This window comes from Palaemon carinicauda, chromosome 27, assembly GCF_036898095.1.
Source record: "Palaemon carinicauda isolate YSFRI2023 chromosome 27, ASM3689809v2, whole genome shotgun sequence".
NCBI lineage: Eukaryota > Metazoa > Arthropoda > Malacostraca > Decapoda > Palaemonidae > Palaemon > Palaemon carinicauda.
In genome coordinates, this window is record NC_090751.1 from 70298196 (window position 1) to 70311106 (window position 12911).

General features: G+C 39.3%; 1 protein-coding gene across 1 annotated transcript in view; it reads right to left on the minus strand.

Annotated features, from left to right (window-relative positions):
- faf (ubiquitin carboxyl-terminal hydrolase-like faf) overlaps window positions 1–12911 on the minus strand; it is a 346068-nt gene that overhangs the window by 215747 nt on the left and 117410 nt on the right. Inside the window, exon 17 of the mRNA XM_068351160.1 lies at window positions 6771–6914. Within this exon, the coding sequence (XP_068207261.1) occupies window positions 6771–6914 (144 nt within the window). The remainder of the gene's footprint in view (window positions 1–6770; window positions 6915–12911) is intronic.

The window sequence follows — 12911 nt, forward strand, 5'->3', positions numbered from 1 at the left end:
TTTGGTGAAATGTCTGGTAGAGTGTCTGGGATTGAAAGGGGAAGAGCGAGAGAGGGTGTGGCTTTATTGCTGAGTGAATGGATGACAGGTAAAGTAGTGGAATGGAAGGAGATATCATCTAGGTTAATGTGGGTAAGGGTTAGGTTGGGTAGGGAATGTTGGGCGTTTGTCAGTGCGTATGGGCCAGGTAGTGAGAAAAGTGAAGAAGAGCGGAATGAGTTCTGGAGTGAATTAACTAGGTGTGTAGAAGGACTGGGTAGAAGGAATTATGCTAGAGTGGGCGCTGGAGAGGTAGAAGGTGTCATTGGGAAGTATGGCGTACCAGGTAAAAATGAGAGTGGTGAGAGACTGGTAGATATGTGTGTTGAACAAGAGATGGTAATAAGTGCTAGCTTTTTTAAAAAGAAAGATAAAAATATGTATACATGGGTAAGAGTGGCAAATGGAAGAGTAGTAGAAAGGGCATTAATGGATTATGTGTTGATAACTAAAAGAATGTTTGGAAGATTGAAAGACGTGCACGTGTTTAGGGGTATGGCTAACGGTATGTCTGATCATTTTTTGGTGGAAGGAAAATTAGTTGTAGCAAAAGAGTGGGGGAATAGAGTAGGTGGATGTAAAAGGGAGCTAGTGAGGGTTGAAGAGCTAATAAAACCGGGGGTAAAAAGTAAATATCAGGAAAGGTTGAAAATGGCATATGACGAGGTGAGAGTAAGAGAAACTGGTAATTTAGAGGAGTGGAAGTTAGCAAAAGAAAATTTTGTTGGGATTGCAAGTGATGTATGTGGCAAGAAGGTTGTTGGAGGCAGCATGAGGAAGGGCAGTGAATGGTGGAATGAAGGAGTGAAGGTAAAAGTGGAAGAGAAAAAGAGGGCTTTTGAAGAATGGCTGCAGAGTAATAGTATAGAGAAGTATGAAAAATATAGAGAGCAAAAGGTGGAAGTAAAGCGCAAGGTACGTGAGGCAAAGAGGGCAGCTGACCTGAGGTGGGGTCAGGGACTGGGTCAGTCATATGAAGAGAATATGAAGAAGTTTTGGAAAGAAGTGAAGAGAGTAAGGAAGGCCGGCGCAAGAATTGAAGAGACAGTGAAAGATGGAAATGGAAGGTTGTTAAAAGGAGAGGAGGCAAGGAAAAGGTGGGCGGAATGTTTTGAAAGTTTGCTGAATGTTGAGGATGATAGGGAGGCAGATATAATTGCTGTTCCAGGTGTTGAGGTGCCAGTGATGGGAGATGAGAATGAGAGAGAGATTACAATAGAGGAAGTGAGGAGAGCACTATATGAAACGAGAGTAGGAAAAGCGTCTGGTATGGATGGTGTGAGAGCTGAGATGTTGAAGGAAGGGGGTGTGACTGTACTTGAATGGTTGGTGAGATTGTTTAATATGTGTTTTGTGTTGTCAATGGTACCAGTAGATTGGGTTTGTGCATGTATTGTACCACTATATAAGGGTAAGGGAGATGTGTAGTGTTGTAATTCAAGAGGTATTAGTTTGTTAAGCGTAGTTGGAAAAGTGTATGGTAGAGTACTGATTAATAGGATTAAGGATAAAACAGAGAATGCAATCTTGGAAGTACAGGGTGGTTTTAGAAGAGGTAGGGGTTGTATGAATCAGGTTTTTACAGTTAGGCAGATATGCGAGAAATATTTAGCAAAAGGTAAGGAGGTGTATGTTGCGTTTATGGATCTGGAGAAAGCGTATGATAGAGTTGATAGGGAAGCAATGTGGAATGTGATGAGGTTATATGGAGTTGGTGGAAGGTTGTTGCAAGCAGTGAAAAGTTTCTACAAAGGTAGTAAAGCATGTGTTAGAATAGGAAATGAAGTGAGCGATTGGTTTCCGGTGAGAGTGGGGCTGAGACAGGGATGTGTGATGTCGCCGTGGTTGTTTAACTTGTATGTTGATGGAGTGGTGAGAGAGGTGAATGCTCGGGTGCTTGGACGAGGATTAAAACTGGTAGGCGAGAATGATCAAGAATGGGAGGTAAATCAGTTGTTGTTTGCGGATGATACTGTACTGGTAGCAGACACAGAAGAGAAGCTTGACCGACTAGTGACAGAATTTGGAAGGGTGTGTGAGAGAAGGAAGTTGAAGAGTTAATGTGGGTAAGAGTAAGGTTATGAGATGTACGAGAAGGGAAGGTGGTGGAAGGTTGAATGTCATGTTGAATGGAGAGTTACTTGAGGAGGTGGATCAGTTTAAGTACTTGGGGTCTGTTGTTGCAGCAAATGGTGGAGTGGAAGCAGATGTACGTCAGAGAGTGAATGAAGGTTGCAAAGTGTTGGGGGCAGTTAAGGGAGTAGTAAAAAATAGAGGGTTGGGCATGAATGTAAAGAGAGTTCTATATGAGAAAGTGATTGTACCAACTGTGATGTATGGATCGGAGTTGTGGGGAATGAAAGTGATGGAGACAGAAATTGAATGTGTTTGAGATGAAGTGTCTGAGGAGTATGGCTGGTGTATCTCGAGTAGATAGGGTTAGGAACGAAGTGGTGAGGGTGAGAACGGGTGTAAGAAATGAGTTAGCAACTAGAGTGGATATGAATGTGTTGAGGTGGTTTGGCCATGTTGAGAGAATGGAAAATGGCTGTCTGCTAAAGAAGGTGATGAATGCAAGAGTTGATGGGAGAAGTACAAGAGGAAGGCCAAGGTTTGGGTGGATGGATGGTGTGAAGAAAGCTCTGGGTGATAGGAGGATAGATGTGAGAGAGGCAAGAGAGCGTGCTAGAAATAGGAATGAATGGCGAGCGATTGTGACGCAGTTCCGGTAGGCCCTGCTGCTTCCTCCGGTGCCTTAGATGACCGCGGAGGTAGCAGCAGTAAGGGACTCAGCAGTATGAAGCTTCATCTGTGGTGGAAATGTGGGTGGAAATGTGGGAGGTTGGGCTGTGGCACCCTAGCAGTACCAGCTGAACTCGGCTGAGTCCCTGGTTAGGCTGGAGGAACGTAGAGAGTAGAGGTCCCCTTTTTTGTTTTGTTTCTTGTTGTTGTCGGCTACCCCCCAAAATTGGGGGAAGTGCCTTTGGTATATGTATGTATCCTCAGTTAACCAAGACACTGAAGGCTCCAGAAAGAATGGAATGGGGAAGAGGATATCGAGCGTCATATGAAAGAACTTACGGTTACTACTGTCAAAAAAAAAAAAAAAAAAAAAAAAGTGATAAGGAAGGGGAAGAATCCTACTTTGCTTGCGTCTTTATGACAAGTACAATATTTCAACCATTGAGAAGACGGCAACTCCCAACAAAAATCATTATATTAATGAAACAGATTGAATCACATATATGAAGTGCAGAGGCCGAAGCCAGGTGATCAGTCTCTGTATCCTTTGATATGTGAAAAGACAGCATACCCAGTACGTGCAGTGATACGCTCACATGCTGGAAAGGTAGCGCATTGTGACGTCAGCACACAAAAGGTGGGGTGCGTTCTATAACGTCACCACACAGGTGGCAGCGCATTCCATGATGTTAGTATGCACAGGGAAAGCGGCTTCTGTAAATACGGCCACTAGAGTATGCCGAGGTTGACAAGTGAGGGGTCGACATGTTAGTAAATACAATAATGACGTGTTCGAAAGGGAGCTACCCGTTTGTGCTCCGACGAATAGGTCAAAACTGCAAAGACTGTCATGGAGACCCCTGAGGATGTCTGCACAAAATCCAAAAAGGATTTCTTACGAGAACAATGCAGAGAACCTTTGAAATTATATAATTTCAATACAGGCGTACAAGGTAAACCAGACTTGTATGTACAAGTGGAGGAAAGGTTGGAAACTTCCACATGGGCTGTCCCAGTACCAGGGGGAATGGCAGTCGCAACTGGAGTATGGTGATCTCGGGTAAGAAGTTTTGACGCTTTCAACGGAGATACAGTGAACCCTCGTTTATCGCGGTTGATAGGTTCCAGACGCGGGCGCGATAGGTGAAAATCCGCGAAGTATTGACACCATATTTACCTATTTATTTAACATGTATATTCGGACTTTTAAAACCTTCCCTTGTACGTAGTACTGTTAACAAACTACCCTTTAATGTACAGAACACTTAATGCATGTACTACAGTACCCTAAACTAAAACAGGCACAAATATTAAAGGCGATTTTATATCATGCGTTTCCTAAACACCTAAAAAGCACGATAAAAAATGGCAACCAATGTTTTGTTTACGTTTATCTCTGATCATAATGAAGAAACAAACTCATTTAGTGTACTGTACACATATATGTATAGGTTAGTTTTTGCATCGATTATATTGATGTATACAGTACTGTATGTTGATTTTGTTATTACCAATGTTTTACTTAATTTTCCTTAGGACTTCCAAATGAAATGTTTTTCTTTATGACGCCGCCTGAAACGACGGCGTCATAAAGTACGCTCAGTAAACAACCATGCTCAGAACAAAGAAGGCATTTAACGCGCATGATGAAAGTGATAAATAATGATATTTACAGTAAAAGCTTTTAGAAAATATGTTATTACAAATATTATTTACCGTATCTATATAAAATCATACAGTACATACTGTACGTGGCAAAGCAGGAAAACAATTTGAGAGAGAGAGAGAGAGAGAGGAGAGAGAGAGAGAGGAGAGAGAGAGAGAGAGAGAGAGAGAGAGAGAGAGAGATTGTTTTACGTACGTAAATGTAAATTTTAAACAAAAAAAATATGATAGGCTTTTAAAACCTTCCCTTTAACTTAATGCATACAGTACTAAACTATAAAACAGGCACAAATATTAAAATGTTTAAGTAAAAAATAAAGATTGTTACTGTACTCACCACGAAAGAAGTTCAAGAAAAACTTGAATGATGATGGCGATGAATTTGCTGCACAGTAGAAATGATGATGATGAAGCTGATGATGTCTTCTACTGTGCAGCCAATAATAGTATTTTACGTCTCTTCAGACGGAGGTGTCTTTTCCTGGGACACCTCTTCAACTTCTTCCTGAGACACTTCTTCAATTTCTTCTGAGGGCATTGTGATCGGAAGTTGCTGCCGCTGCTTCTTTTTTCGCAAGAGCATCCTGTAGGGAGCCCTGTGTTCATCGATCTTGGTGCAGAATTGTACAGAACGAACCATATCCTCGTCCCACTCTTGCGACATTTCTTTCACCTCATTCGCAAGCCGTTCTAATGTTAAGACCGTTTCTTCGACATTTTCTTGGATCTCTTCCTGTGTTTCACTGTCTTCACTGCCCGATTTCGTCAGGTCTTCGAGGTCTGCGGCCGCGTAACTTCTACTGCCTTTTAACATAGTATCGAGAAGCGTCACCTTCTCAGCAATCGTCATCATCTTTCGGTGCTGTTTAGGCTCACTACCAGCCTTAGTAGAAGCAGAAGGCTTGGGAGGCATTGTACAGTAGGGTTTAACAGAAAGTTCAACAAAAAGTTCAACTTAAAACAGTCACGCACAGCACAGATTAAAGTTCACAATTAACAACGTCAACACAGCGATACAGCGGGAGACAAAGTGACCGCGGAAAGAGATGCTGCGGGTTGGAGAAGCGGTCAAAACACCAATCAGAGGCTAGATTACAAAACTTGAGTTCTGATTCGTCATCTATCAGCGCTTGAACCAATCACAACCCGTCTTACAGTACTATGATGCGTTGGTTACCTACTCATAGAAGATGCCCCGCGCATACTGAACGTACGTAGATTAAGTACAATACCGTAATAATAATAAATAATGATAATAATACTGTACAGTAATAATAATAATAATAATGATAATAATAATAACAATAATAATTTTATTAACAACAACAACAATAATAATAATAATAACAATAATAATAATACAGCTTTACGTACGCTATTTTACGCCTCTCTCTCTCTCTCTCTCTCTCTCTCTCTCTCTCTCTCTCTCGTACGTTTATTCGAAATGTGATTTTTGCAACAAAGAATATTATTGGATGCAGTACTACGTACGTATACATACAAAAGATTCATGGAAAAGAAGCATATCCATTACAGTACACACCATTCTAATATGGTATGACTGCATCTGATTTGCGTTTCATGTTCGATTTAATTTTACTACGTACTGTATACAGTACTGAATTATCGTATGATCACATTCTCTTTTCGTGTTTTATTTCTTTCTGTGCTTAATTATATGTCATATGTAATGCAATGAACAATCAGTAAGAGCAGATATTATTAATTACAGTATTAATGGAATTACAGGTAACGAAATATCGTATTTGGGGTCTTCAGATATTGCGGTATTTTCGAAATTTCCGGAAAATCCGCGATATGTATATATATATGGGTTATGGAAAAACCCCGCGAAGTGGTGAATCCGCGATTGTCGAACCGCGAAGTAGCGAGGGTTCACTGTATCTCCAAAAGAGAGAAGTCATTCTTCTGCTGGAACTCAGAAACAACGGATACATGTGATATCACAAAAGGATCTATACAGATCAAAATATCAGATAAGCCAGCACTAGTAAATCGTGATCATAGAGCAGCAAGAGGAGAGATCTGCCACTTGAACCAAGAGAGCTGAAGCTTACCTCACGGCAGCTTGTACCGCTGTCCAGCAGTGGAATTGCCTAGTAACTTATTATATAGTTACCTTTCCTTTCTTTCTGGCCATTGAAAATTGACATAGGAGCAAGCCCAAATAATTGACTCAGAAGTTTGTATCTGCGTGGGAATAATTCATGTTTCATCAATTCCTTCAAGATTCAAATTAATATACAGTATTGTATCTTCTTGACACATCTTTACTAAATGGTAAAAATTCTGCCTTAGCTTACCTTAAGTCGGGACATACAATTAGAGAGGAAGTCATCATGAATAATAACTTGATTGGCCTGTAATCTTGGTCCCAAATTTGTGAAAGTCTCTCGCAGTAGCTCAATAGCACGACCTGCTATGTCTTCAGAGCCACAGAGCACAACCTATAACCAGAAAGTTACTTATTAACATCATCAATCATTGAATGGTTCTTTTGAAAGCTTGTAGGAGGAACTTAATTCTAAATGTTCAAAATCTGTGAATATTCCATACAATTTCCTTTTACGACTACTCATTTTATTACTTGAATGACACCTATCATATCTTATGGCTTGAACATAGGAGAAATTAATAACTACATGACTAAATCTATTGACAAGAAATATCTAATTTTAATACTAAATGAAAGAATATAATTCATTATCTTACTACCAAAAAAAAATAAATACTTATGCATTAACTATTCTACTTTCCTTTTGAAAAAGTTCACTTCTTCCATCAAACTCACAGTAATCTCCCGCCATACCGAGGTTCACCTATAGCACCCTCAGTACAGCACAAATTTATAAATATACTGTATAGTATTATATGTAAATCTATATTGCGGGTGTCTGAGGCTGATAAGTTTTAAATTTTTTTTATCTTAATTACCTTTTTTTTTATTTATCAAAAAAAAATAGTCCTTTTGGAGCCTAAAAATAAGGGGTTTTGACAAAAGATCTTGACTCCTTTGTAGGCAAGATAATGAAATATTGAGTCACAGATGCAGGTTTCTAAAATTCCTGGACAGACTACTTACTCAACATATAGAAGACAGACTCCAAAAAGCAGTGATCCTCAACCTGTCTTGTCTCCAAAAAAAAAAAAGTCATGCAAGATCTATTCAAAAAAAGACCATCCTGCATGTCTACCAATTACTACTCAAATAGACTTGGACCTGTATAATTGATCTAAAACTCTTCTTGGCATGACCCTATTGTTCACCATACAGGTTCAAAGCAATGCCTCTTGCCCTCAATGTTGCCACAAGTGTGTTTACAAAGCTAGTAAAGTTAGTGCTCAAACCCTGCAGTTGCAGGGAATTCGGGTCTAAGTTTATTTAAACTACCAACTCATTTGGGCAGACAGTGGAATTATGCCTCAAACAATTCAAGTATTTTAGGTTCATGATTTAGGTTGCCTGATCGACTTTTGCAAAATTAAGACTAATTCCAAGGAAATTTTTAAGTAGCTTGGTCATCAACTAAATACGGTGAAAGCCACACTAAGCCTAACAAAAGCATCTCAACAAAGAATTCAAGATAATATTCTTTCTTTCAAACCTCTTCTCCAACTGGCAAAAAATAGGAGGAGGTTTAGAGCCTTCTTCAGTTTGCCTCGATAGTCAGCCCAGTGTTCACGAACAGGCTAAAATTTGCCTCAATAGTCACCCCAGTGTTCAAGAACAGGCTAAAATTTGCCTCAATAGTCACCCCAGTGTTCAAGAACAGGTTAAAAGACATCAATTGAGCGTGGAGAAGGGCAGTTAAAAAGGTGTTTCTTAACTTTTAGGCTCAGTTTCCCATTTGTTGCAAAATCATTTTCATGTCATGGATGACATCAAATGCCTTTTTAATATCAGTCTCTCCGGTCCCTTCGCTGATTACTGTGATTCTTCTTACAGATGTATCCATATAGGGTAGGGAGATCATTCAGAGGAGACCTTTGTCTTTGGGAAATAGTCCCCCCAGTTTGCACACTTTTACTTAAGGGGACCGTCCGCGGTGGTATTTTGGCATACCAACTTGAAAAATTCAAAAATCGTTTTATTGTCTCTCTGTATAGAGAAACATATCGTACATGCTCTCCAGAAGTTTCAACCCATTATTTTCATAAATAATGATGATACGGGGGTTTTTAAATCATGACGTCATCCTGGGACGTCGTCTGCGCGGCTGAGTTTGACAGTTCGTCTTTGCGTGTTTTTTTTTGTATATATACATCGATTTTTTCGTTTTTTTTCTCGAATTTCGTACGTCTGGCAATGATGTAGCGTATCAGGGGAAGAGAGCTCAGTGAACACGCAGTTAGGCGACACACGCCAGTACAGTCTTAGACCTCGTGAGAGTGAGACGCACGTGTTTTTGTTTACATTCGCCCACGTGTTTATTAGTGTTTTTTATAATTCCTCGTGAATTTTACATCATGCCAAGGAAAAGCATTGTAAAGAGGGGTACAAGGAAAGAAATTCTTTCAAAATTAGCGAGTGCTCGGAAGGAAAAACTGAAGAAAAAACAATCGCTTTCTTTGTCATCAGCTCTCGCATTGTCTGCGCGAGAGAGAGAGAGAGAGGAGCCTTCTACCACGTCGGAGCTTAGTAGAGAGAGAGAGAGAGAGAGAGCGGAGCCTTCTACATCGGAGCTTAGTCATTCATTTTCGCTGCCAGATGAAGGAGAATTTAGCGAGCCTAAGCCATCCACGTCACGGATGTAAGCCAGGAATTGCTTTCAAGCCCTCAACCTTCACGGTACGTGAGTGAGGACTCGATTTCACCGCCAGTTCCTGATCATACAATTGGGATTGATATTAGTGATATCCCAGAATATGATGAGAAATACACAATTTCAAAAGAACAGCTAGAAGGAATGATGAAAGGCGTGACTTGTAGAAAGCGAAACTGTAGAAAGTCAGTCAGTGTACACGCAGAAAGGGACAGATGGGATACGACATTTAGAGTATCTTGTGATGGTTGCCATACGGACATTAGCTACCTCCCCCAAGGAGGCATGGGAGGGGAAGGGAATGTCATAAATTTGGTGAAGCAAATTTACAAGAAGTGTATCATTCTCTTACTACAGGTATAGGAAGAGCAGGCCTGAATAAAATGGGAGGATTTTTCTGCAAGCCTCTGGCAGCGGGATCTTATGCCAGACATAGTTCTTATCTTTATAAACAAATGGAAAAACATTACAGTGATATGCAAAAATATACGTATGATTATGTAAAGAAATTTTAATATAGAAAATAAGTTGGCAATACCTGATGAAAATGGCGTAATAGATATAGATGTGTCTTTTGATGGAACTTGGTTATCAAGGGGCCATAAGTCACACGTAGGTGTAGGGTTCGTTATTGATGTGTTCACAGGAAAAGTACTCGATTGTGAAATTTTGTGTAATTATTGCAAAATATGTGACAAAGGAAATGAGGAAGGACAAGAAGAAGGAAATGAGGAAGGACAAGAAGAAGGAAATGAGCCAAATCATAAGTGCAATAAAAACTTTAAAGGAAAATCTGGTGCTATGGAAGCAGAAGAAGCAACGAGAATGTGGTCGAGATCATTGAATAATGGTTTCAGACATAAAACATTTGTTGGGGATGGGGACTCGAGTGCATACAATGCAGTATGTGAAATGAATGAAGGCCAAGGGCCATATGAAGGTGTGAAGGTAGAGAAGGAGGAGTGTATTTGTCATGCCCAAAAAAGAATGGGCCACAGGCTCATAAAAATGAAATCAGAAGTGAGTGAATATATAACAACAAAAAGCGGAAAACAGATGAAAAGAAGTTTATTGTCAGGAAAAAACAAGTTGACCCAAGCCATTATAAATAATATTCAAGTATATTATGGTATGGCAATAAGAAATAATATAAACACAACAGTGGATCAGATGCGAAATGCTATTTGGGCTATCTATTATCACTTGACATCTGATGATGAACACCCAGTCCATCAAATGTGCCCTGCTGGGCCTGAATCATGGTGTTTTTACAATAGAGCTGTAGCCAAAAAAGAAAAAATACCATCACATGCAACAAGGAAAAATCATCTTGCAGGAATACCCTATGAGCTTCGCACACACATAAGAAGTGTTTTCAATAGTTTGGCTGACCCCAAATTATTGCAAAGATGCCTGCATGGCTGGACTCAAAATCCAAATGAATCTCTGCATTCTAGGCTTTGGATGAAGTGCCCCAAACAAAAGTTTTTTAGCATGCCTAGAGTAAAATTTGCATCAAGGTTAACAGTTTTGGAAAATAATTTTGGATACATGCAAAGTAACTTGATGGTAAAGTTATTTGGAAAAAGTCCTGATATAGACACTTCCCTCAAAATTTATGATACAGAAAGAGCAAGAAGTAGAGAGAGAATAAAAACAAGAACAAAGAAGACAGAGAAACAAGGAGAAGAATATAAAGCTGGAGCATTTTAGCTCTGCAAAACCCTGGCAACAATGAGGGAGGAGGCAGCTCCCGACACCCTTACACTAAGTGTATTAGTACACTTAGGGTATTAATACCCCTTTTAAGGGGGGGGGGGACCAGGAGCCATGCTGTAGAAATCAACAATATCAACAGTAAAAATAACAAGTAAGTTTCCATAATAATGTTTTTTTCATTTTTTTTTTATGAAAAATGCAGAAATTTACATGGCAAATCTTTAGGAGCTCATAACTCGAAAACATACTTATCCGCACTTAAGTACATTTTTCTCAGTTATTTATTGTTCAATTTTGAAGATAAAGATATCATTGAAAAGAAGATTAAAAATTCCACAATTCTGTCAGACAAAATTTTAATTTTCATTTTACTTTTTTTTTCATGATTATTTTCCGTCTAGACGAGGAAAAAAAAATAAAAATTCATTAAAAAAAAAAAAGGAAAATCAAAATTTTGTCTGACAGAATTGTTCGGTTGATAGAGTAGTTTTTATGGTAAAAGTTTCAATACAATTGGTATTATAGTAGTCGGGAAAAATGTACCTAAGTTTTTTTTTTAAATCATGATTTTTGCTAATAAATCCGAAAGTTTTTGATCAAATGACTTGAAATTTTTATATGATGAAGGTATTATATATGTCTAAAACATATATAGAAATGGTGTAATTTGGTTCATTAGAAAAAAAAATGGCGGACATGGCGGACGGTCCCCTTAAGTGTTGGAACTGACGGCAGTCTTCCTGACATTGAAGAGACTCAGTCCAAGAAGGAACTCCTATTTATAAAGATCTTCACACCCAGTAGCTGCCTGTTGCGACAGGAGAGGGGATCCCGCTCAAGAACTCTATGCAGCGACTCTTTCCATTATGAAGTTCCTTCAGGAGAGAAATAGCTTCCTCTCGCCATCCCATCTGTTGGGTTCACTCAAACTAGCGGCAGATGCCTGATCCAGACAGTCCTGCATATGGAATGGACCCTGGACCAAAGTTCTTCACAGAAGATTTTAGAGCTAGTTCAAGATCTCCAAATAAACTATACACAGGCTTGAATGTGGTCTCTCAAGCAGTGGCAAGAGATGCTCGGAATCTGGATTAGAACATAAGTCATCGATCTATGTTTCCTCCGACAATTTTTGGTTCAAAGGCTTTGAATATTCTTCAGGGACAGCTGTACTAATAGCACCACTTTGTCCAAACAGCTTATGGTATCCACTGTTTCAGCATTTCATACCAAAATAACACCTGCTTCGGTGTACACAGCTGCAGCAAGAAATAGGAAGTTGGATTATCTTTGCTTCCTCCTTTCTGACCTACAATAAAACTTTCACACGTGGATTTTCTCTCCCATATCTTAAGGAACGATTTCTCAATATGCCAGAAAACCTCAAATCAATCAATCTTAGCCCACAACTTGACTTGTTTGATGAGCTGCGAGAGGTCCTCATCAACAAGACAATACCAATCTGTGAGATAGACTTGGATGGCTTCAATAAGGAATATGTAAAACGTTTTGATAAATAAGAATGAAGTAGGGGTTTGAAATAACCCCAAAATAACATTGTCTGGAAGGGGCCAAATAAGATGACAGTTGTTAATAAATGTTAATTACTGACACCTGGTAGTGAAGTGTACTCCTGAGAGGCCTAATTAAAATCCAAGAAGGCTTTTTCTTCACACATAGAAACAATTTACAGTTATTGCATTTCAAACAAATATTTTTCAAAAAATATTTCATTTAATGTTAAATAAGCAGATTCTGGCCCTCTTCTAGGAAACATTACTTATAAACAATTACCCATGAAGCGTGCGAGCGTTCAGATTGCCCGGAGCTTATCTCTGGGTGGGGGCTCTTAAGACTTGAAGTCATAGCCTAAAAGTTTAATGCATGGAGTTCTATAAATGGTATGTACCATATCACCATCAAGAGATGTGCAACTACTACTTGTGTACATACAACACTGCT